The 24,997-nt window shown below is 39.4% G+C and overlaps 1 protein-coding gene across 6 annotated transcripts in view; it reads right to left on the bottom strand.

Annotated features, from left to right (window-relative positions):
• Positions 1 to 24,997, bottom strand: part of LOC127788439 (cysteine synthase-like) — a 96,305-nt gene that overhangs the window by 8,547 nt on the left and 62,761 nt on the right. For 3 of the 6 annotated variants that reach the window (XM_052316695.1, XM_052316693.1, XM_052316696.1), the window contains exons 9-10: positions 21,258 to 21,338; positions 18,512 to 18,662 (exon numbers count right to left, since the gene is read on the bottom strand). In XM_052316695.1, coding sequence (XP_052172655.1) covers positions 18,573 to 18,662; positions 21,258 to 21,338 — 171 coding nt within the window. In that variant the 3' untranslated portion in view covers positions 18,512 to 18,572. Of the gene's footprint in view, positions 1 to 15,991; positions 18,428 to 18,511; positions 18,663 to 21,257; positions 21,339 to 24,997 lie in introns of those variants that run through there. The other 3 variants (XM_052316694.1, XM_052316692.1, XM_052316697.1) reach the window with 3 other exon arrangements.

The following is a 24,997-nucleotide window of genomic DNA, read 5'->3' as shown; positions in this document are numbered from 1 at the left end:
GGCACGCAAAACGAGGTCGTGCACAAGGATCGAGGCGATCCAAATACGTCGAGGTGAGAAGTTTACCCTAAAACTTAGTGTTTGTGTTTCCTAAATGTGTTGTAGATTTCATGCAAAATGGTTTTGTGCATTGAAATGGTAACCGGTGACGGTTGGTTTTTATGAGAGAGGTTTATCCCTAAACGTTTTGAACTGGTGCATTGCATTTTATAAAATGTTGTTTATATGATGCATTGAATTGTGAAATATGGTATTGTCTTGAGTTTTGTGTGTACGTATAGAATGTCAGCCTCAGATGTTGTCTGGATAGTGTAGCCATAATTCTCCAAGGGTGTGACGGAATAATAGGGGTATCTAATGCTGGTGTGCATGTCAGGATAGCCGCCTTGGTTTCCGTGCCAGACCGTTTGGTCAGGGAAGTTGCACTAGGACTACTAGGTGGTCCATACAGTGTTGTTCATGTGGGATATCATCCTAGAATGTTGTCTGGATAATATAGCCGTAATTCTCCAAGGGCGTGACGGAATAATAGGGGTATCTGATGCTGGTGAGCATGTCAAGATAGCCGCCTTGATTTTCATGCCAGGCCGTTTGGCCAGGGAAGTTGCACTAGGATGACTAGGTGGTCCATGTGAAATTTTGGAGTTGGGATTGTATGGTGATTCCTGTATGCTTAAGGTGGGAACATATTCTGGTGAGATGCGTTGGCAGCCCCATTTAAGCTAGAATCGTGTCGTGTCGTCGAGTCGGTATGGTGGCATAACTTTTAGAGAGATTGCTCTTTTCCCGTGGTAGGGTTAAGCGCGTGGGATTCTCTTGGGCTAAGGCTTACCGGGTGTACTAGTTTATTTCATGTCTTGTATTCATTCGAAAAATGTGATTTTGAACTCTCACTTAGATGATTCATCATCTAATTTGGACTATGTCCCTGGAATATTCAAACGTTCCAGGTGAAGGTAGCGGTGCAAAAGGAAAAGGGATTGTCGAGGAATGACGACGATTAATGGATAGTTTACTTTATGTCATTTTCAGTTATGTTGTTTATTTTGAAAACATCATGTAAACGTTGGCTTAGCTTTATAATATAAATAAAGTGGTTTCAGTTATGACCTGTTAAGGTTTCAATCTAGCTTCCGCATTTGTGTTGGTAAACCTGTCTTAGTTATTGATGGTTCATAGTTGATATACTGAAAAGGTGTAACGGGATCTTCGAGGAACAGTTTATGTTGAGTTTCTGTTGTTTGTTAGAAAAAAAAATATATCCCCAGAATCTTACGTTACCTAACGCTCCCAGGAATTGGGGTGTTACAACAGCTCCTTTTCATACAGCATACACCTTGTCATCTTTATTATAGTTCTCATTTTTCTTTCACTTACTCTATTTTGCTGTGGAGTATAAGGTGTTGTAAGTTGATGCTCAATACTAGTTTTTTCACAAAATTTGTTAAACTTGTCAGAAGTGTATTCCTTCCAATTATCTGACCTTATTACCTGCATTTTGGAACCACTTTGATTCTCCACCCATGCTTTAAATTTCCAAAATACATTAGCAACCTCAGATTTTAACTTCAAAAAATAAATCCAACAAAATCTGGTATAATCATCAATAAATACAATATAGTACTTACTACCATTTAAAGATGATGTTTTTGAGGTCCTTTAACATTTGTGTGAACTAGTTGAAGCTTGTGTGTTGCTCTCCATGCAATAAGAGGGAAGGGACTTCTAACTTGTTTTCCATATTGACAAACTACACAATCTACCACCCTTTCTTCCAACAGTGGCAATCCTTTCACCAGATCATGTTTTTGCATATAAGGAAATCCGGGATGATGAAAATGCCCAAGCCTCCTGTGCCATAATTCTGCATTGCTTGTGCTACATGGAAAGGCTATTTGCTAATCCTTTAATAGACTTAGAGCAAAGCTTTTTCCTCCCATTTTTATCTTAAATGTATCTTTGCCTTCTACATCTTTAATCTTACACCATTTGTCTTCAAATAATATTTTGAAGCCCTTCTCAAGTAATTGTCTAACACTAAGCAGGTTTTAATCAATGTTAGGAACATATAAAACATCAGTAATGTATTTCAAACCTGTTAGACTCTCTATAGCCACTATTCATTTGCCCTTGACTGCGATGTATTCACCATTTCCAATCCTGACTTTGGAAATGTCAGTTTTATCAAGTTCTTTAAAAAGCTCTCGATCATTTGTCATGTGGTTTGTACAAACCACTATCGATAAGCCAAGAGTCACTAGAACTGATGTTTGTTACAAAGCATAATGCACCGAACAACTGTTCCTCCTGATATTGTTCAACAACGACATTTGCTTCTTCTTCATGCTTCTGTGACTCGCAAATCTTCTCCATGTGCCCAATCTGACCACATTTTCTACATTGAATATTTGGCCTCTACCAACACTTCTTCTACAGATAATTCTTCTTCTGTAGATAATTGATCTTCTTGTAGTATGGACAAGGTGGATAAGTTCCATCCTTGCTTTTGTTCTTGCCAGCATTGTTGCTAGCCTGCTTGTTGTTCTGCCTCCTATTGTTCCTCCTTTCTTTGTCTTCTCTTGATTTATGTGCCTTTGCTTGAAAAACACCCTCCATAGAATTCTCTTGTCTCATCATCCTTTTTTGCTTTTGTGCTTGTAATGCATCCACCAACTCTGCCAAAGAAATGATTGACAGATCTTTTGACTCTTCTAAAATAGAGATTTTGGATTCATATTTCTCATGTAATATAACCAGAATTTTTCGCACAATTCTCTCACTAGAAAAATTCTTACCAAGTAGTCTCACCTTGTTCACAATACTGAGCAGCTTGTTAGAGTACTCTAGATTCTGACTCTTTTATTCTTAGCATCTCAAATTCAGCACCTGCATGTTCTCTGTCATCTCATTTCCTTGGTATTCTTTTTTTAGATACTCCCAGATCTATTTTGTTGATTGTAGATTCATGATTCTGGTAAATATTGTGCTTGAAACTGCAAAGTACAGGTAAGCTTTTGCTTTTGACTTTGACTTTCTGGTCCTTTTCTCCTTATGATTCTTGATCTGAGCAACTGTTGGATTCATAGGTGTAACACCCTAGACCTTGAAAAAAAATAATAAATCATTGGGTTTATGGTAATTTGTGATTTATTAAAGAATTAAAGTTATAGGAATATTTATAGAAATAGTGGGAAAAAAAAGAATAAATCAAATTAATGAGTTTTGAAAATTTTAGGGTGTAGGTGAAATAAGAAAAATGAGGTGTGGGGGTGTGTGTGTAAATTCTGGAAGATTGGGGGGGCTGTGGTGTGATTTTCAAAAATGGCTCTAGATCACCTTAAAATTAATTGGGCATGCATATTGTTTGAGGGCGAGAGGTAGAATGAGCAGTCGCGCGAGTGGGAGGCCATCGGGCAGGCACGGGATCGAATCAACGTAAGGGCTTGGGCAATTTTTTGGCTGGAATTAATTTCAGCCAATTCCAGGCGCGAAATGGCGCCGTTTGGAGGTGCCAGCTGGCGCCCATGCACGCGGGCGCGCGCGGCCTTGTCGCGCATAGCCACACGGCCAAGCGCAGCTCAGGTGTGCCCAAACTGCACCATGTGGCGTGGCTGTGGCCTTCTCTTAGCCAACCACCCTTGCCCACTCTCTTGCTGCCACGTGGCAGCATTTGGGGGCTCCTTGCAGCCCAAATTCTTCACCCCATCGGCCGAATTTCCTCCCTTCCTCGCCTATAAATAGCAGTGATTTCACTGCTGTAACGCTGTAATTTTTTACGCGCAGAAGCTCTAATCGAGAATATACGCGAGGTATAATAATATTTTAAATTTATTTAATAATGTTAATTAAAGATTAATCACATGTTTAGCTATATTATTTAGCAATGTAACGGTAATAATTAAAATAAACTGTGCATTTAATTAAACTATTTTATTTTATAATTGTATAGAAAATTGGAATGTGAAACCGACGCGAAGCAAGTGGTTAGCGTGCGGTAAGATTTATTATGATTTGTGAGTAAATTTATTTTAGCATGACTTGTATTAGACTGTGGGAGAAATGTCTAGGCATGGGCCTATAGATTTGGACTATGTGAGTCTTGAGATGGGGTTCTAAATGAAATCAGTGGGACCACCAAAATCCGGATTGGGGTGAGGTGGACAGGCCTACATGCATGATACACTTCACATTATTTTATAATTGTCATGTATTTTAATTTATTGCAACTCATATTGCCCTTACTGAGTCTCCGGACTCACCCCTATATTTTTTCCACTAACCCAACAGGTGGCTCGGGATCCGAGAAGGGAAAGGCGATGCTGATAGATGAGCCGCCAGTTGGCAATGACCGTTAACCGTGAGGGTGTGGGTTAATCCCTAATGTTAATAATGTAATATATCTACTGTGTGTTAATTATAAGTGGCAGTTATGATTTAATCAGAAGTAAATTGGAATCAAGTTAAGGTTCTCATTATGAGTAAACCCAGTAGGTGTAGGGAACTTGTACTGGTCGGCTACGACCAAAATCTGAGATATATTTAAATATGTTTGGTGGTTGGAATAGTTTATTGTGCATATTGGTATTTGCTTATTTGAAATTGAAATTATTCTCCAAGGGCCTAATCAGGTACGAGACTCGGGTGAGTTTTCGCTGCCTATGCATTTTACTCCCGAGTTCCCAACCGGTCGAAGGTGGTGAAGTCTAGACCCCACCTAGGGCGCCCATATTATTTTAATACTTTATATTGGTAGGGGCATAGTCGTCCTTCGGAGCGAGCCTAGGTTGTAATGTATGTTATGGTGGCACCCGGTAGTGGGGCCCGGGCATCACAAGGTGGTATCAGAGCGGGGTTTGTGATCGGCATGATGTGTTGATTAGGGCCAAATATAAAAAAATCGGCGACACCAAAATGTGGATGATGGGATTGGGAATGCACATCTGGGACGGGGTAGGTCGTAACTGGAGTTGAAATACTCCCCTGGGTAGGCATGGTCTGTATTGTGGGCTTTCTTAGGAATTGTGTTTCCTAGGATAGCGAGCAGAGGGATGTGTGAATCCCTGAATCTAGGCCTCGTGGGGGGGGGGGGGGAGAAATTTATGCTGGTTATCGATCTAACCCTCGATTTTATGTGCAGATAATAGAATACCATCATGAATTTTGGTGAGGCAGGCCCTAGCGTGCCGGGTCCAGACCCGAATCTTTCACTCGTGGATCTGTTATGGTGGTAGTGGGAGCAAGAATTGTCTGTTCTGATAGGAGGTAGTCAACATTTCAATAAGGGAATTTTAAGCTTCCTGTATAGGGTAAACCAGGTGTTTCGAAACACCATATGTACGGAGTTATGGGGTCTGTCAGAGAAGCAAGTGTTATTCGCAAGAAAGCATATGAACGACATCTGGAGAGAGCGTACGGATGCCTTAATGTGGAATATGACCTTACGATTCAATTATGGTAACTTCATTCATGCGATCGAGCGCTAGGCTATGGATTGGGAACTGTGCGTGGAGCCTGACGATCTGGCGAGGATTGGGGTATTTCCCACCGCACTCCCGATGGAGGTTGAGATGTGAGGAGCCATGGAGACCATGGAGGCGTTGCCCCTGAATCCTTTTTTCAGCGTATCGAGCAATGGGGATCTATCACAGCTGGTTGATGAAACGACCTCCCGAGTTGTGGGAGATACCGCGAGTGCTACTTAGCCGAGAATGTCAAACCAAAGTTGAGGGTTGGATAGTTGGGGAACTACTAACTTTGTGTGTGATACTAGAAATGTAGATGGTGTGTTAATGTAAAATATGGGCAGTTAGTTTGGTTAGTAACGTGTCGGTCAAGTTAAGAGTGTGTTAATAAATTGTAAATTTGTGTGCTTGTAAGAAATAGACTGTAATTTCTTTGTGATTAATAAACCTTCGCTGTTACGTTTTGATGACACGTGTTTAATGAAAAATAGTTGTAGCGTGCAGATGGCGCCAGTGACACGAGCAACTATCCGTAATTCTCAGTCAGGAAATACTGGCCCAGAGGCCATAAGGAGGGGGACTGAGTGTTCTGAAGAGGTCCAAAGTCATTTAATGGGGCGAGAACCAGCTGGTGGTCGCCAAGTGGATACCAAAGCGTCCAGCTGGCTGAAAGCATTAGTGGATTTGCACCCTCCAACGTTCAAAGGACAGTTGGAGGCTGATCCAAGCATAGTGGAGTATTGGGTAGAAGATGTTTATTAGTTGTTAGAATATATGGATTGTCCTAAAGACCAATGAGTGAGATGCGCCACTTTTGTATTCATCGAACAAGCCAGGGTGTGGTGGCGATTGACAACTGAGACGTTACGAGAACAGAATGCTCGGTTGGCTACGATCGAGGAGCAAGCACAACCAATAAGTTGAGAACAGTTTAGGGAAGCGTTTAACGAGAAGTATTATCCACACGATTGGTAGATTCGGAAGAAACAAAATTTCATGGAACTCAAGCAACAGTCTCACCTAACGGTATCATAGTATGAAGATGAATTTGTGAAGTTGTTGAAATATATCCCAACTTATATGTTGTCAGAGGTTGATAAGATGGACCAGTTTATCCAAGGGTTACGTTCGGAGGTACGTCGAGGGATGAGCTATGTTGAGGCTCATACTTTTCATTAAGTTGTGGCTAAGGCCGTGAATATTGAAAAGAGACTAATGAATTATGGGAAGATCACTCGAGCAAAGGAACCGTCCAGTGAGGGGCTAAAAAAGGTTGTGCCAGAGCAGGGATATCGGTTCACTCGCCCGGGGGCAGGTAAATTTAAGGAGGAGTTAAAAGCATGCCCCAAATGTCATAAACCTCACTGGTGGAATCTCCCCTGCGGAATTTCAAGAGTCACCAGGGAGTGCTATCACTATGGTGAGACGGGGCATATAGTCAGAAATTGTCTGAAATGGTTGGAGACGAATACTGTTAAGATAGACCCGCCAGTTGTAGGGGTCCAGAGGAAACCGATAGTATGCTTTAATTGCAATACACCAAGGCGCATAGCTTCTTGGTGTCCCCAACGTGGAAGGACTAGACCGCCGAGATCAACCGGGGAGGGAGCACGAGCAGCAACTGGGAGGGTGTTCAATCTGACCAAAGTGGACGCGGTATCAAACCCACAAGTGATTGAAGGTACGCTCTGAAAGTGAAGCAAGATCGCTAGGGGGTAAACAGCGTAGTTCAAAATTTTGAACTTACCCCGATCTCGGCGATTGGATCAACGTCGAAATTAAATCATTCACAAACAAATAAATAAATCTAACCTTTAGATTATCGAGTCGTTCGCGGATTCGAGCCGTCCAAGCGTCCAGCCTCTAACTCGTGATACCCGGCACGCGTCCGTTGGCAAGGAGAGCGGAATAGGAGTGCTAGCTCCTTCTCCTTTGCACGGCTTGTGTATGGACGGTAAAAGAACACCCACGTTTCAAATCGATGCCAAAAGAAACGGGAAGAGTGAACGGCAATACGTTTTTCAACTCTTGAAAAACGACACCAAAAACACTTCAATAATGGGCAACCTATAAAAGGATATTTATAGTGAAATATCCTAGGGTTTCTAAAACCCTAATGGATTGGGCTAGCCCATTAATTCTAATTTAATTAGAATCTTAAGTGGGCTTATTCTAGTCCAACTAGAAATATAATTAAATGGCCCAATCCTTTTATAGGTTAAATAAAATATTATGGCCCAAATCTAATTCAAGCCCAAATATATTTTATTTAATATTTAGCCCAAATCTAATTTGGTCCAAATATAATATTTAATATTTGGCCCAAATCTAATTTAGTCCAAATATAATATTTATTTTAATATTTAGCCCAAATCCAATTTAGTTCAAATATAATATTTAATTTAATATTTGGCCCAAATCTAATTTAGTCTAAATATTAACTTAAGCCCAAATATATTTTATTTCCTATTTGCCACTCCAACAAATAGAAAATTATTAAATTAGAAACTACTTCCTAATTTAATCAATTGTCATTTTTAGGAAACTCTTTCCATTATGACGACTCCTCGTCATATCGACGTCATTACGTCTATTTGTTCTTTTTTCGTGAGAACCTACGACGGTAAAATTTCTTACCGAAGTGTCCCACTTAACCATACGTCCACTCTCCTGGTTTAAGCCAGGGATCGTGCCTATTGCGTATGACTCATTAGGCTTCCGAATATGTTGGCAATGTGTCGGTACAAACACATAAGACAAGATTGGCCTTTAGCAAGGCATCATGCCTACCCAATTATTCAGAAGGATTTATAATCCGCAAATAACTTTTCACGAGCATGGTTACCGTGTAATTCGATCCTCTCGTCAATGTATCTTATGTGATCTCAAGTATGGCGATGTGTTGCTTGATAACGATCACATGAGTTTTCTTCGGTCTTCTGGATATCTTCACTTAATAGAAAGTAAATCAATAACTCCTTATTGATCTCTTTTACCATGGCCATGGATTTAAAGTGAATATCCACCGAAGGTGCCTTAGATACATCATCCTCTATCAAGGGATAGACGAGTCCCATCTTGGTTATGCACTCATTTCCATAAGCTTCACGATATGCCCAATGATCGCCCACGTGCAGCCTTTATCTAGGCCCATCGAAACGATGTCAAAGCATATCGGTCTTCTTATGAGATGACCGTGACAACCTCAGGTCCAAGGATTAGTTACACTCATCTCGTATGAGAATTCCATCAACATATAACCAAAATGGATTCTCATGGCGAGTCATGTCCAGTGACACGTTCTCCAACATTGGTCACCTATGTACTTGTCTAGGCATCTCCATGCCTATGGGTGTGAGACCCCCATTGCTATCACATAGCAAAAACATAGCACATACAAGTCTTACCGTAATTGTCAATGTCCATTCTTGACATTGTTACAACTTGGGATGTTTAATGATGTCTAGAAACTGTGATGCATCATCTCACATCTTTATAGATTATTCACAGTATACATCATATGGACTTCTATCTAGTTTCATTCGGTTATTACAATAATAACAAGAAACTAATAGAATGACTTCTTGTGAATTTGAATAACTCTTTATTCAAATAATAATATGATTACAATTGTCAGTGTACAACATGCCTAATCTGATTGGGTCTAGAGCATCTACACTAACAAGCTCCTTGTTCAAGATATATGTATGCATGCATTGATAGACTCAGGAGCCACCCACTCATTTATATCATATGTCGCAGTAGAATGTGTGGAACTAAGCACCAAAGAGTCCACTGTACCTATGAGTGTGCAAACCCCAATGGGAACTTGGTTTTGTTCACAACGGATAGTGCCGGAGTGTCCAATTACGATAGGGGAAACCATATTTCTAGTGGACCTGAACTTGTTGGAGATCCAAGATTTCAATATTATATTAGGGATGGATTTCCTATCCTAAAACCAAGCTCAGCTGGACTGTAGGAAACGAGCAGTCAGACTAATTGGACCTGATAATAGACCGTAAGATTTGTCAGTACCCAAGTAGGGAAACCCTTGAAAATTGTATCTGCATTAAGAGTTCAAAAATGTCTCGAAAAATGGGCCCTAGGGTACGCGATGCAGATGGTGACTAATGGAAAAGCACAAAGAAAATGTGAGGATGTTGAAATTGTAAGGGGGTACCCGGATGTATTCCTAGAGGATTTGTCGAGTTTACCACCTAACAGAGAAATTGAGTTCGCTATTGACTTATCTCCTGAAGCTCAATCTCAACCGATATCTATCCCTCCATATAGATTGGCCCCAACAAAGCTGCGAGAGCTTAAGGTTCAATTGCAAGATTTATTGGACAAGGGTTTTATTCGCCCCAGTATATGGCCCTGGGGTGCACCTGTATTGTTTGTACGAAAGAAAGATGGTAGTCTGAGAATGTGCATTGACTATCGTGCTCTAAACAAAGTTACAATAAAGAATAAGTACCATTTGCCCCGGATTGATGACCTATTTGATCAGTTACAAGGGACTCGAATTTTCTTTAAAATTAATTTACGATCAGGGTATTATCAATTAAGGATAAAAGAGGAGGATATTCCCAAAACAACGTTTCGGTCACGGTATAGCCATTACAAATATCTAGTAATGCCATTCGGTAACCAATGCACCAACAGCTTTTATGGATCTTATGAATCGGACGTTCCAACCTTATCTGGATAAATTTATTATTGTATTTATTGACGATATATTGGTATACTTGTCTAATGAGGAAGCTCACCGGAAGCACTTGAAAATTACTTTGTCAACGCTGAGGGAGCACAAGCTCTATGCCAAATTTAGCAAATGTGATTTCTGGTTGAAGGAAGTTGCATTCCTGGGGCACGTAATTTCAGGATAAAGCATATCTATGGACCCTGCCAAGGTGGAAGCGGTAAAAGAGTGGCCACAACCTACTACTGTCACTGAGATTAGAAGTTTTCTTAGTTTAGCGGTGAATTACCGAAAATTTGTTGAGAAATTCTTGAGTATTGCTGCCCCTTTAACTCAATTGACCCGGAAAGGAACCAAGTTTTGTCTGGGATGAATCTTGTGAAAAAGCTTTCCAGGAGCTCAAGTGTAGGTTAACTGAAGCACCAATATTAGCTATACCTGAAGGGTCTGAAGGATATGAGGTGTACACCGATGCCTTGGGAATAGGGCTGGGGTGCGTATTGATGCAACATGATAAGGTGATTGCATATGGATCTAGACAACTGCGCCCCCATGAGAAGAATTACCCGGTACATGATATGGAATTGACAATCGTGGTACATGCCTTAAAATTGTGGCGACATTACTTGTATGGAGAAAAGTTCGTTATATATGTGGACCATCAGAGTCTAAAGTATATCTTCACTCAACGAGATCTAAATCTTCGACAACGTCGGTGGATGGAGCTCCCAAAAGATTATGACTGTACCATCCAGTACCACCTAAGACAAGCAAATGTGGTAGCAAATGTATTGAGTAGGAAAGGCGTTGCGTCAGGGGTATGCTTGGCTATCCGTTTACATGCCTTAACTGAAGAGCTCGCAAATTTAACCCTGAAAGTAGAACCACAAGGCGACATAGCGATTGTAGCACAGATGCGATTACAAGTTAATCTGTGGGATGAGATTAAACTGGCTACAACTCAGGAAGGGAATTTGGAACAATGGATAGATGAGAATGGACTACCTAAGCAACCGGGATTTGAGTATCGCAATGGAATACTCCGAATGAATGGGCGGGTGTATGTGCTAGCCTTGGGGAAGCTACAATGGGAAATTCTGAATGAGGCACATCGAACACCCTACACAGTACACCCTAGAGCTATCAAGATGTATCGTGATCTTCGGGAAATGTACTGGTGGCCAGGAATGAAGAGAGATGTGGCAAAGTTTGTAAGAAAATGCGACACCTGTCAACGGGTAAAAGCCAAACATCAAAAACCATCGGGGAGCTTTCAACCTTTAGAAATCCCGGAATGGAAATGAGAACATGTAACAACCGATTTTATCTTGGGTTTACCCCGGACCCTAAGAAGGGCTGATGCTATATGGGTTATTGTGGACTGACTAACAAAGTCAGCGCATTTTTTACCTATAAGGAGCACTATGGGCGCTAAGCAACTTGCCCAACTTTATATCCAGGAAATTGTTCAGCTGTATGGGGTTCCTGTAAGCATTGTATCGGATAGGGATAGTTGATTTATGTCAAATTTTTGGAAAGCTGTGCAAGATGAACTAGGGACTCAATTAAATTTTAGCACAGCCTATCATTCTTAGACAGACAGTCAATTGGGATTGTGTGTAAGATTTTGGAGGCAATTGGGATGAATATCTAAGTTTGGCAAAATTTGCCTATAATAATAGCTATCAAGCAAGCATAGGGATGGCTCCATATGAAGCATTGTATGGATGACGGTGTCAATCACCGGTGTGCTGGCTTGAAGTAGGGGAGAAATAGCTTGCCTGAACAGATGTTGTGGAGAAAGCAACACAACAGATAGAAATAGTCCGTAAGAACATGAAAGCGGCCCAAGACCGACAGAAAAAAGTACACAAATCATTGGACCCGACCTTTAGAGTTTGCGGAAGGAGATTTAGTATACCTTCGAGCTACCTCAATACGCCTAGCATTTAGACATCAACGAAGGGGAAAACTAGGACCTTGGTATTTGGGATCATATCGAATCAAGGATCGAGTTGGGCCACTTGCCTACCGTCTGGAGTTGTCAGAGGCATTAATCGGACTGCATGATGTATTTCATGTTTCCTAGTTACAAAAGCATATATATAATCCGGACATGGAAGTGCGCGTTGAGGATGTTAAACTTCAACCTGATATGACATTCAAGGTGCAACCTGTACGAGTGCTAGAATGCCAGGACCGCCAATTAAGACGTAGAAGTCTACCTATGGTAAAGGTGCAATGGAGTCAAACATTCGAAGTGAAAAGCGACTTGGGAAATGGAAGAAGAAATGCGTGAGAAATATCCTTACCTATTTGATAGTCACACTTAATGTTGAGGATCTATGTATGATAGAATAAAGTGTATAAAATTTCGAGGACAAAATTTCATAAGGAGGGGAGACTGTAACACCCTAGACTTTGAAAAAAAATAATAAATCATTGGGTTTATGGTAATTTGTGATTTATTAAAGAATTAAAGTTATAGGGATATTTATAGAAATAGTGGGAAAAAAAAAAGAATAAATCAAATTAATGAGTTTTTGGAAATTTTAGGGTGTAGGTGAAATAAGGAAAATGAGGTGTGGGGGTGTGTGTGAATTCTGGAAGATTGGGGGGCTGTGGTGTGATTTTCGAAAATGGCCCTAGATCACCTTAAAATTAATTGGGCATGCATATTGTTTGAGGGCGAGAAGCAGCGCGAGCGGTCGCACGAGTGGGAGGCTACTAGGCAGTAGACATGGCCACGGTTCATGAACCGCCGGTTCCGGTTCATGAACCGCCGGTTCCGGTTCAAGAAATCTTTGAACCTGAACCGAACCGCCCAAGGGCGGTTTGGGACGGTTCGGTTCCGGTTCCGGTTCGTGCCGGTTCGGTCAACGGTTTGAACCGGTTCGGTCAACGGTTTGAGCCGGTTCGGTCAACGGTTCCGGTTCCGGTTCAAACCGAATTTTTTTAATTTTTTTTAAATATTGTTGTATTCAATTTTGGTCCTTGTTCCGTTGTTCGGTTCGGTTTGGTTTCGATTTTTAATTGTTAAATGTAATTGTAAATATAAATATTCTCAACCATATTTTTAATAAAAAAACACTACTAAAAATTGAAGAAATATAAGTAATAATTTCATTAAAAATAATTAAAACAACTAAACAAGTATGTAATATAAGTAATTAATTTTTACAAATGTGAAAAATAAAAAATAAAAAATAGAATTAGACTTAATTTCATTAAAAAATAATTACAACAAAAATGTAATACAAGTAATTAATTTTTACAAATGTGAAAAAAAATAAAATATGGACTTGGATCCTACGCATCTTCATTGGAGTCGGAAGTCGCCGTTGTTGAACCATCATTAACCCATTCGTCAGATGATGATGAATGGATAAGTTCTTCTTGACGTCGCATGTTAGCTCTTTCCCAATCATCGAGGCAAACTTGAGCTTCCAATGATTCTGGAGCCAATCTTGATCTTCTTTCGTCCAAAATGTTGCCTCCACTACTGAATGTTTGTTCAACGGCTACAGTTGAAGCTGGAACTGCAAGAAGTTGACTTGCAATAATTGCAAGAGTTGGAAATGTCTCCTTGTGCCTTTTCCACCACTCCAAAATTTCAAAATTTAAACCTGTATCATCACCAAACTCAAAAACTGTGGTTAGATAAGTTTCGAGCTCCGAATGTGAGCTCGATCTAGGTTTTTTCCTCCTTTGATCTAAAAATTTATGACCCCATTTCATTGGTTGGGAGGAAGAGGAATGCGGAGCCATGGATGGAAATGATTCTTCACTACTAGGAGCAATAACATATGCTTCATATAATTGATTGCATAAAGTTCTAACCTTAGAAATTATAATATTCACATCAATTTCTTCATTATTTTCTAATCCTAACAACGAATAATAGTTAGACAAACACTCAATTAAACCATCAAATTTACACCTAGGATCAAATACCATAGTAACAAGAAAAATTTCAGGAATAAATTGATAATAACGTAACCATTTTTCTCTCATTTCTAAAACAGCATGACAAATTTCTTCAACATTAATTCCTTCCATTAATACACCGGCCACATTCATTGCTTCTATTAAAAATTGATGTGAAGTTGGTTTATAAACACTACTAAGTGTATGAGTAGCATCATTAAAAATTCGTAAAATATTCAAAATTGAACTACAAACATTCCACATAGTTGGAAAAATAGGATATTGTGGAATATAATTTGCTGCAAAAGAACACAATAAATCTTTATATTCAAAAGATTGATTAAGTAATTTAAAAGTTGAGTTCCAACGAGTAGGGACATCTTTTGAAAAACGTTTTGGGGTTTGACCATTGGAGGTGCAAAAATGTGCCCATGCTTTTGCAGTTCGAGGGTGTACCCAAATATAAGAAATAACATTTCTAATTGGATCTAAATAAGAATTAAGTGACTTAATACCATCTTGAACACATAAATTTAAAACATGACATGCACATCTAACATGAAAAAATCTTCCACCAAAATTTGGTTGGCAAATTCTTTTCAATTCATTAATAGAAGCAGTATTAGCCGATGCATTATCAAAAGAAATTGAAAAAATTCTATTAACTAATCTATATTCTTGTAAAATTTGTTGAATTAATCTACAAATATTTTCAGCATTATGACTTTCATCAAAACATCGATACGCAAGAATTCTTTTTTGTAAAACATAATTTTCATCAACCCAATGACAAGTAATACCCATATATGAATGAGTTTGCCAATGATCACTCCAAATATCACTACAAATAGAAACATTAATATTATTGTTTTGAAAATATGTTATCAATTCAATTTTTGAGTTTTTAAACAATTTTAACAAATTCCTTTTCAAAGTATTTCTAGGAATTGATTTAAAACTAGGATTAACAAAGTTTTGACAAAATCGAGTAAAACCTAATTTTTCACCAAAATTAAAAGATAAATGATCAATTGCTACCATTTCAGCTAAACCAGACCTACAATTAGCTTCATTATAATGAAATAATTGAGGAGAGTTTGAAGAGGTATCAAACCCGGATATTTGTGTTTGATCGCGGCTCAATCCAACCTTGAGCGGGTGCTTTGTTTGCAAATGTCGGGCGAAAGTGCCATATCCACCTCCTTGCTTGAATTTGTATACTTGATTACAATAATTACAAGATACATCAAATTTACCATCTCCTTTTGGTGTTTTCTTGAAATGAATATTAAAAATATCAGAAGTAGAAATTTTTCCACCTCCCTTTTGTTGAGTTTCACTCTCTTGTGTTTGAAAATTTTGAGCTTCAAACTCAACATTTTCAACATTTCTACCTTCACTTGCCATTTTTTTGAAAAAAGTATGATAATAAAAAAATATAATAATGATAAAATAATATAGTAACAAGTAATAAATAATTAACAATATAATTGAATAAATTGATAAATAACAAAATGAGAAGATTGAAATTAAAATATTAAATGAGAGACAAAATTGAGAGAATAATAATAGCTTGAGACTTGAGAGAGAGAGAGAGAAAGTGTGAAAAATGAGTGGGGGAGGGAGGGGTATATATAGATAGGAATTATAAAATTTAAAAAAAAAAAAAAAAGTTTGGGGGGGGGGGTCCAACGGTCCAATCCAAATTGGACCGTTGGGGGGGGGGTGTCCAACGGTCCAAATTTGGACCGTTGGGGGGGGGGGGGGGGTGCACCGTGTGCGGCCTTACGCGCACGGGGGGGGAGGGGGGGCGCGGCCTTACGCGCGCGCGGGGGGGGGGGGGCACCGTGCGCGGCCTTACGCGCACGGGGGGGGGGGGAGGGGGGCCGGTTCCGCGGAACCGGAACCGGCGGTTCCGGTTCAGCGGTTCCGGTTCTCCGGAACCGGCGGTTCCGGTTCTCCGGAACCTTAAACCGGAACCGGACCGAATTTCGCCGGTTCGGTCCGGTTCCGGTTCGGCCGGTTCCGGGTCCGGTTCCGGCCGGTCCGGTTCCGGTTCGAACCGCCGGTCCGGTTCAATTTTGGCCATGTCTACTAGGCAGGCGCGGGATCGAATTGGCTTGGGTGATTTTTTGGCTGGAATTAATTCTAGGTGCCAAACGGCGCCGTTTGGAGGCGCCAGCTGGCGCCCATGCATGCGGGCGCGCGCGGCCAAGCGCACCTCAGGTCACGCCCAGGCCGCACCATGTGGCGCGGCCGTGGCCTTCTCTTGGCCAGCCACCCTTACCAACTCTCTTGCTACCACGTGGCTGCATTTGGGGGCTCCTTGTAGCCCAAATTCTTCACCCCCTCAGCCGAATTTCCTCCCTTCCTCGCCTATAAATAGTAGTGATTTCACTGCTGTAACGCTGTAATTTTTAACACGCAGAAACTCTGCCTGAGGATATAAGCGAGGTATAAAAATATTTTAAATTTATTTAATAGTGTTAATTAAAGATTAATCACATGTTTAGCTATATTATTTAGCAATGTAACGGTAATAATTAAAATTAACTGTGTATTTAATTAAATTATTTTATTTTATAATTGTATAGGAAATTGGAACGTAAAACCGACGCGAAGCAAGTGGTTAGCGCGCGGTAAGGTTTATTATGATTTGCGAGTAAATTTATTTTAGCATGGCTTGTATTAGACTGTGGGAGAAGTGTCTAGGCATGGGGCTGTAGATTTGGGCCGTGTGAGTCTCGAGATGGGGTCCTAAATGAAATCAGTGGGGCCACCAAAATCCAGATCAGGGTGAGGTAGACAGGTCTGCATGCATGATACACTTCACATTATTCTATAATTGTTATGCATTTTAATTTACTGAAACTCATATTGCCCTTACTGAGTCTTCGGACTCACTCCTATATTTTTTCCACTAACCCAACAGGTGGCTCGGGATCCGAGAAGGGAAAGGCGATGCTGATAGATGAGCCGCCAATTGGTAGTGATTGTTAACCGTGAAGGTGTGGGTTAACCCCAAATGTTAATAATGTAATATATCTACTGTGTGTTAATATATGAATAAACCCAATAGGTGTAGGAAACTTGTACCGGTCGGCTACGACCGGAATCTGAGATATGTTTAAATATGTTTGATGGTTGGAATAGTTTATTGTGCATGTTGGTATTTGCTTATTTAAAATTGAAATCATTCTCCAAGGGCCTAATCAGGCACGAGATTCGGGTGAGTTTTCGTTGCCTATGCATTTTACTCCCAAGTTCCCGACCAGTCGAAGGCGGCGAAGCTTGGACCCCTCCCAGGGCGCCCATATTATTTTAATACTTTATATTGGCAGGGGTATAGTCGTCCTTTGGAGGGGGCCTAGGTTGTAATGTATGGTATGGTGGCACCCGGTAGTGGGGCCGGGGCGTCACAATAGGTAATGCAGGAACTTCGTAGTCATCTTCAACTGCTTCCTAGAAATCCGAAGCATCCAAATGAACTTCAATTCTAATAGCCCAGGCTTGATAGTTGTCACCATCAAAGACCGGTGGTTCAACTGAGAATGCTTTATCTGCCACCATTTGATTAATGATACTCAGATCCCTCAAGAAATAAGCTCTAATACCAATTTTGTTGAATTTTTATAGAGATAAAGCATAAAAAATGTCTTAAGAAGGAACAATGAGAATGTAAAACTGAAAAAGTTGTACTACTACTTCATTCAATTCATCTTCCTTAAATACAAAAGAGTTTTAACAGAAAACTAAATGACTCCAAATTACTAGGCATGATCTTCCTATTAGCAAGCCAAAAAACAAACACCACTAACCCACTACTAACTTCCTAAAGATTTGGTAAGACATGGCATATTCAGTTTGACCACTTCCCATGCACATGTCAGCAGCCCATGTCTGCATAATGCAGCTGATGAGGCATTTTTGCAACATAAACATTGTTTTAAATGGTACAACTACAACATGATTCGACATTGTCTCCAGAGGATTCAACCAAAATGAGAAGTCCACCAAAAAGTAACAAAGGATGGGGAAAACTACGGCTATGCAAGTCATAGCATTACTTCAAACTCTTTGCGTGCATATGTGTCTGTATCACTATGGTGTGTACTATAAAACTTTTAAGGCAGAATTGATTTAGAGGGTCTTACTCCTCATTTTGTTGCTCACTTCCCTTTCCTAAGTAGATGTAGCTCCCTCATCAAGCCATGGTAAATGCCACTCCTTTGGACTACAACTTGTAACTCGTATCCTTATGAGAAATATGAGCAACATTCTCATTAAAACTTTGAAAACAGCAGTCCCTCGTATCGAACACATTCACAAATTTCTGTGTCGAGTCATGATTGAGAACAAATGAGAGGTCGTCTGGCATGGAATGGATATATCAACGGAAGTAGCTTAAACACCTTACCTAGTCATGAAGAAGACAGGCTGTCCTTGCCGTTGAGGAGGTGAAAGGGTCAAGATGTACACTATGTTTGCTGCATTTCTCGAACCTCATCATGAATAGAACGAAAAAGAACAGTAGAAATATACCTCTCACCAAAGCTTGGAAATACAACCTGCGTAAGTAGAAGAGTTAGCTGCTAGTCAGAGTGGAAATCAGCAGAGAAAAGAGTGAAGTGGAGTCCTCATGTTCATGTCCATAGAGAAATTATGATATACATTCTTGTAAGTTCCCTTTCGTGACACAGATGCATGCATAAATGGCATCGCTAGTGCACAAAATTCCCATGTACGCAGCCTTCCCCTTGTGTGTGTGTGTGTTTTGGCAAAAAAAATTATTTTACAAGTTGAACCAGTGAGCTTTTAATCACAAAGGAGCAAACTTAATGTTATTACCAACCGAGAAATAGATATATACACATACAAATGTCTTTGTGAAAATTCTTTGATCTTTCTTACTTTTTTCAGTTAAAAGAAAAGAGATTCTAGAATCACAGCCACACACTTCTTGACACAAGAGCTAACCTACACAATTTACTCTCAGTTCACATGGTCAAGAGCGGGCAGGTTTTATCTTTGGATCCTTGCACCAAATCTAAATGGTTCAGACTGCTCCTAAGAGCTAGTTGCATGGGCCATGAAGCATTTCATGAAAACAAATATGTAACATCACCAGCTACACCACTCTCCTATCAATAAAGCTTTTAACATAGTACAATGTAAACGGCAATTCATTTCCCAGTGACCACAATACATTTTTGAGGAACTTCAGTGGAAAACTTGGTTCTAAGAAATATTTTAAAATTATTGAGAGAAGCCTTCCCAGACCATTACAAGAATAGTCCACAAGAGGCAGGAATATTCAATAAAAAATTCTCCAGCACAGTTCAATCAAATGAATCTTGAAATTCCCACACCATGTAACTAAAATACTATCCTTAAAATTACACCAGTCAAAAAAATGATAATACACTTAAATTACAAGTTAATGTTCCTCTTTATAAGAAAATAATGTCGTACTAAATGGGAAACAACTAAGTGTAAGAGCAGCCTGAGAAATTGCTCAATAAGCTAGTGGTGTTTAGTTTCTTATTCAATGAACTAATAATTAGTACTGGCAGCAGTGGCAATCAGGTTGTGATAGATGAGATAAATACCAAATAGGCAGTGATTCTGACTGGTCCTTGGAGATGGTCTTGACTATATGGATTGTTAATATGTAAAATAAGTACTGCCTGCTATGGGTTAGCACTACTACAAGGCAAATGAAAATGCCAGCAGGGCATTTGTGGCAGTGACTGTGTCAATAAAGTTGGGGTGCCAGCTATGACAAATCACAAAAGTTTGGGGGCGGGGCATGACAAAGATCAAGTGCCTGTTTGATTTTGTTCCTAATTTTCACGTATTCATTTTTAGTTTAAGTTTTCAAATTTTGTGTTTAGTTTTTGTTTTCAGTTGGAAAAATCAAAACTGAATCTGTAGTTTGATTTTGGGTAAATTAATGCAGCACCCCTAAGGGTTGACGAAAATGTGATGGTGGTAGCCACAACAATTGACAGTTGTGGTGGTTCGACGAAGAGGAGCCAAGGAGAAGAGATGGTCACTAGCGGTGGTGGCAACTGCAGCGGAGTATGGTAACAGTGATTGAGCGGCAGTGCTTAGCTTCACCAAGAGACAACAGAGAGAGTCGAGAAGGGGGCCCCCAGACATGGGGATTGCAGAGAGAAACCCCCTGCTTTAATGCTCTAATGCTCTAATGCCATGGGCTTAAATTAGTTATATATTAGGCGTAAAGCTAGAAAGCTCTGTATTGTCCATACTGTAATCCAGTCACCTGGAAAGAAAGATCAGCAGCCTACAACTTTTACATGTTATTACAAGCTAACATACTTGATCCTTGACAAAACTATTGAACATTGTCAACCATAAAATGTAAAATGTTAGACAGTGACCTTGAGGAATAAGTTAAAACATACTTGATCCAGTCATTTGTTTCTACTCTCTCACAAGTACAGTCGAAGTTATGGCTTGCAGGTAAATATATAGACCATATTCAATCTCCAAACTTAGTCAATTGGCATCCAGCTATTATCTTCACAAGAACAGTCTAATTGGTCATTCCCTTGGTCATAACCCGTTACTTCTCCATCTTTTTTTCCTTAAACATTTATATAGCAGGACAGAATTTCCAACAATTTATTTTCAGAATTCTGACAATTGAATACTTATAAAAAGAAGCTTAAATCCAACCCATCTCCGAACCTACAACTTCTTTATCTCTACATCCTAAACCTCTCTTTTTATCTCTTTGTACTTGAATCAAGGATAGGTTTGTTTGTTGGAGGCCACATTTTAGGTTTCTTGACATACAGTTCAATCATTAAAGGCTTACAGAATGTTGATGGTTTCTTTCATTACCATCAAGGTAATAGACACTCTCTACTTTAGTTAGTTGCCTAGCTTCTTCCCCAATACTTGTATTATTGATATTGGTCATGGAAACCAGTATGAAGATGTGGGAGTCAAAATATTTTTGACAAAGTAAAATAGAGGAATTATGATGCCAAGCTAAGCAACTCGAAGCATTAGATAAGGCAAGACATGTCCTCATCAAAGTTAAGAGTTTTCTCATTCATTCACATAAAATTTAAGGAATATGTGTATGCCAATTTGTACACACAGAGAAGCAAAAAAAAAAATTAACTGCTCACCACAATTAGCTTTCCAGCATTTTCAGGTCTCTTTGCAAGGCTTATGGCAGCAGCAGCTGCAGCTCCCGACGATATTCCAACCTGAAACAATTTACACAAAAAATGAAAAACCAGGAACCAGCAATTATGGTGTCTAGAAGTATGCACTAATTATTTGGCAACACAGAGGAGATGCAAATGGAGATAAGACTCAAAACCAAATAAATCCCATAAGTGCTCAGCTTAACAATACCTGTCCCAAGCTGCTTGTACCTGTTGGAACATGTGTGAATTTTTTCATAAAAAAAAATCAGTGTTTATCTCTTAGAGATTGTGACCAACCGTGCATACCATTGTTCCTAAAACAAAAGGGAGACTCAGTCCACAATTTTTTAAAAAAATATACTACCTGATCATTCTCTCAAAAAAAGAAAAAAAAAAATCGCTCCATGATCTTCTCTTCTCCCCACATTTTCTTCCCTGTTTCTTCTTCTTTTCTGTTTCTGTTTTTGCTATTTAAATGAACAGAAAGCAGTAGTTTCTGAGAGGGGAAAAAACCAGCATTCAAAGGAAAAAAATTATTCTGTACAACTGAAAATTTTCTAGTTGTTTTGAGCAATCAAAGGGTGTTTGTGTTCCGGCCTTCTTCAGTGCAAGGGAGGTCTGAGACAGAGGTGATTCTGGACTGTTTTATCCTAGGGACGAAGGGGCTGTTATACTGCTTGCACAACCTTGGGCAGAGCCGTGAAACGTCTTAAAGAAAGCGACCTTGTCCGCGACTCAACCCAAGATGTTTTGGTAACTTTATTTTGTTTATTTTCTGCTGCAACAAGATCTGTTTACTTTCTGCTGCTACAAATTTAAGATGGCTTCTTTCTGCCATGAATACTGACTGATCACGCCACTACTGATCAGAACAAGCCCTTTCGTTTTGAGGGGCTTCATTTTAAAAGATGGAGACAGAAAATGTTGTTTTTCCAAACCATGAAAAAGGTAGCATCTGTCCTTAATTCTGAAAAACCAGAATTGCCTAAGGAACCTACTGATACACAAACTAAAGAATATGAGTCTTGGGTCGATACTGATTTTCTCTGCAAAAACTTTGTTCTTAATGGGCTGTCTGATGATTTGTATGACTACTATTGTTCTAAAAACTCTGCAAAGGAAATCTGGGATGCACTTCAGAAAAAATACAACACTGAAGAGGCTGGAACAAAGAAGTATGCAGTCAGCCACTATTTGAAGTACCAAATGACTGATGACAAATCTGTGGAGGTTCAGTCACACAAGCTACAAAAAATAGCACATGAAATTATTTCTGAAGGTATGGCTCTAGATGAAAATTTTCAAGTTGCTGTTTTGATTGACAAATTACCCCCTACCTGGAAAGATTTTAAGAATGTTCCTTAGGCAAAAAACTAAAGAGCTTTATGTAGAAAGTTTGATCCCTCGTCTTCGTATTGAGGAGGAAGCCCGCAAACAGGATTAGAAAGATGAAGTACTTGTTATGTCAAACAAAAATAACAACAAGAAATCAACCTCTGCTATTCTAAAACCCAAAGGGAAAAACATGAAAAATTAGAATTGCAATCACAACCACAACAATCAAAACAAGAATGGTCCACAGAATCAGAATGGACAACAACCCCTTCAAGGAATGATTCTGGACAATTTATATGTTATAACTGTAACAGGCCTGGCCATTTGGCTCGGAATTGCCGGAATAGGCGTTGTCCTGCTCCACAGGTGAACCTTACCAAAGAGCAACTTATTGTTATGATTTCTGAAATCAACATTGTTGGAGGATCCGAAGGGTGGTGGGTAGACACAAGTGCTTCTCGCCATGTCTGCTATGATCGTGTTATGTTTAAGTCCTATTCTGAAACTGAGGACAAAAAAATGCTGTTGGGTGATGCCCACATCACTATTGTTGCTGGAATTGGTGAGGTGTGTTGAGACTCGACAGAAAACTTAGGGTTTTTCTTAAGTAATCACAAAATATTTGATGGTCTAAATGAAACAAACATTCACAGTGCTGGAATCAAAAATTACAAACGCAGAGAAACAAAAAATATAAAAAAAACAGAGACACAAGAGTTTTTATCGTGGTTCACCTCAAACTGAGGCTACATCCACGTTGAGCTCGAGAGATAAGAGCTCACTGCACTATGAGATAAAAATCGGATTACACTCTCATAAGCCCTCAAACAAAACCCTCAAACAATCAATGGTTCGAGAACACAAACTGCCAATCAATCACTTAATACAGATTAAAGGCAAACCTATCGAACCACTAAAACTATACAGACATGTACAGAAAAAGAATTCGGGAACAAACTAGAAAGAACCCTAGCCAGAAGGCGAGAGCCTTCAACCCGCAAGAACCAACCCGATAGAGAAACCCTTTCTGATTTTCCTTCCGACTTTTTTCTTTTGCCTCTCTCTACGGTTCACATCTCGAGGCAACAATTAAAAGCGATCAAGAGCGGCTGGGATTGCGCCTCAAAAAGGTGAGGATTAATGGACCAGATCAAATCGTGCAAGCACGATTAGAATCCTAACAGAAAACGGCAGAGGAGCAGGAGAGCAGGAGATGATCGGGTAAAGGATGAGGGAGCATGATCAGGCGCCAGCTGAGGGTCAGCTGATGGTTGCCACGTGCAGCCATCCAGCGGCTGCCAAATGGCAGCACGCGGTTGCTGCACGTGGCCATCCAGTCAGCAAAGAGAGACGACACCGTTTGGAGCTTCATAATTAACAAGGTGGAATTAAAGTTTACCTTTGGAAAGACTGTTATACTTAAAGATGTTTTGCATACTCCAAAGATGAGAAATAACTCAGTTTCGAGCTATCTTCTCAACAAGGCTGGGTTTACTCAAAACTATTGGGGCTGATTTGTATACCATTACTAAAAATAATGTTTTTATTGGGAAAAGTTATGCTACTAATGGAATGTTTAAGTTAAATGTTGATGCTAATAAAATTGCACATTCTGCTTACATGTGTTCTTTTAATACTTGGCATGCCAGACTTTGTCATGCTAACAAACGCATCATTAAAAACATGAGTAGCTTAGGACTTATTCCTAAATTGTCTTTGAATGACTTTGAAAAATGTGAATTTTGTAGTAAAGCTAAAATTACCAAAACCCCTCACAAATCAGTAGTTAGAGAAACTGAGCCACTTGATTTGATTCATTCTGATATATGTGAATCTGATGGTGTTTTGACTAGAAACAGAAAACACTACTTTATTACTTTTATTGATGACTGTTCTAATTTTACTTTTGTCTACCTTACAAAAAATAAAAGTGAAGTGTTTGACATGTTCAAATTATTTGTGACAAAAATTGAAAATCAGTTTAATAGAAAGATAAAGAAATTATGTAGTGATAGAGAAGCACTGAATATGAGTCTGGCATGTTTATTGATTTTTATAAAACCCATGGGCTTATTCATGAGAAAACTGCACCTTATTCACCTGAAATGAATGGTAAAGCTGAAAGGAAAAATAGAATTTTTGCTGAATCTATAGTTGCTATTTTACTTAATTCTGGTGCTGCTTCTTATTGGTGAGGAGAAATTTTGTTGACTGTTGTTACGTGTTGAATAGAGTTCCCAAATCAAAAAGTAAAATTTCTCCTTATGAAGTTTTCAAAAATGAGAAACCCAATTCGTCATATTTTAAAATCTGGGGTTGTTTAGCTTATGTTCGGATTCCGGATCCCAAAAGGAATAAGCTTGCTAGTAGAGCATATGAAT

The sequence above is a fragment of the Diospyros lotus genome, chromosome 13 (assembly GCF_014633365.1).
Source record: "Diospyros lotus cultivar Yz01 chromosome 13, ASM1463336v1, whole genome shotgun sequence".
Taxonomy (NCBI): domain Eukaryota; kingdom Viridiplantae; phylum Streptophyta; class Magnoliopsida; order Ericales; family Ebenaceae; genus Diospyros; species Diospyros lotus.
This window is presented reverse-complemented; position numbering and strand designations above follow the sequence as displayed.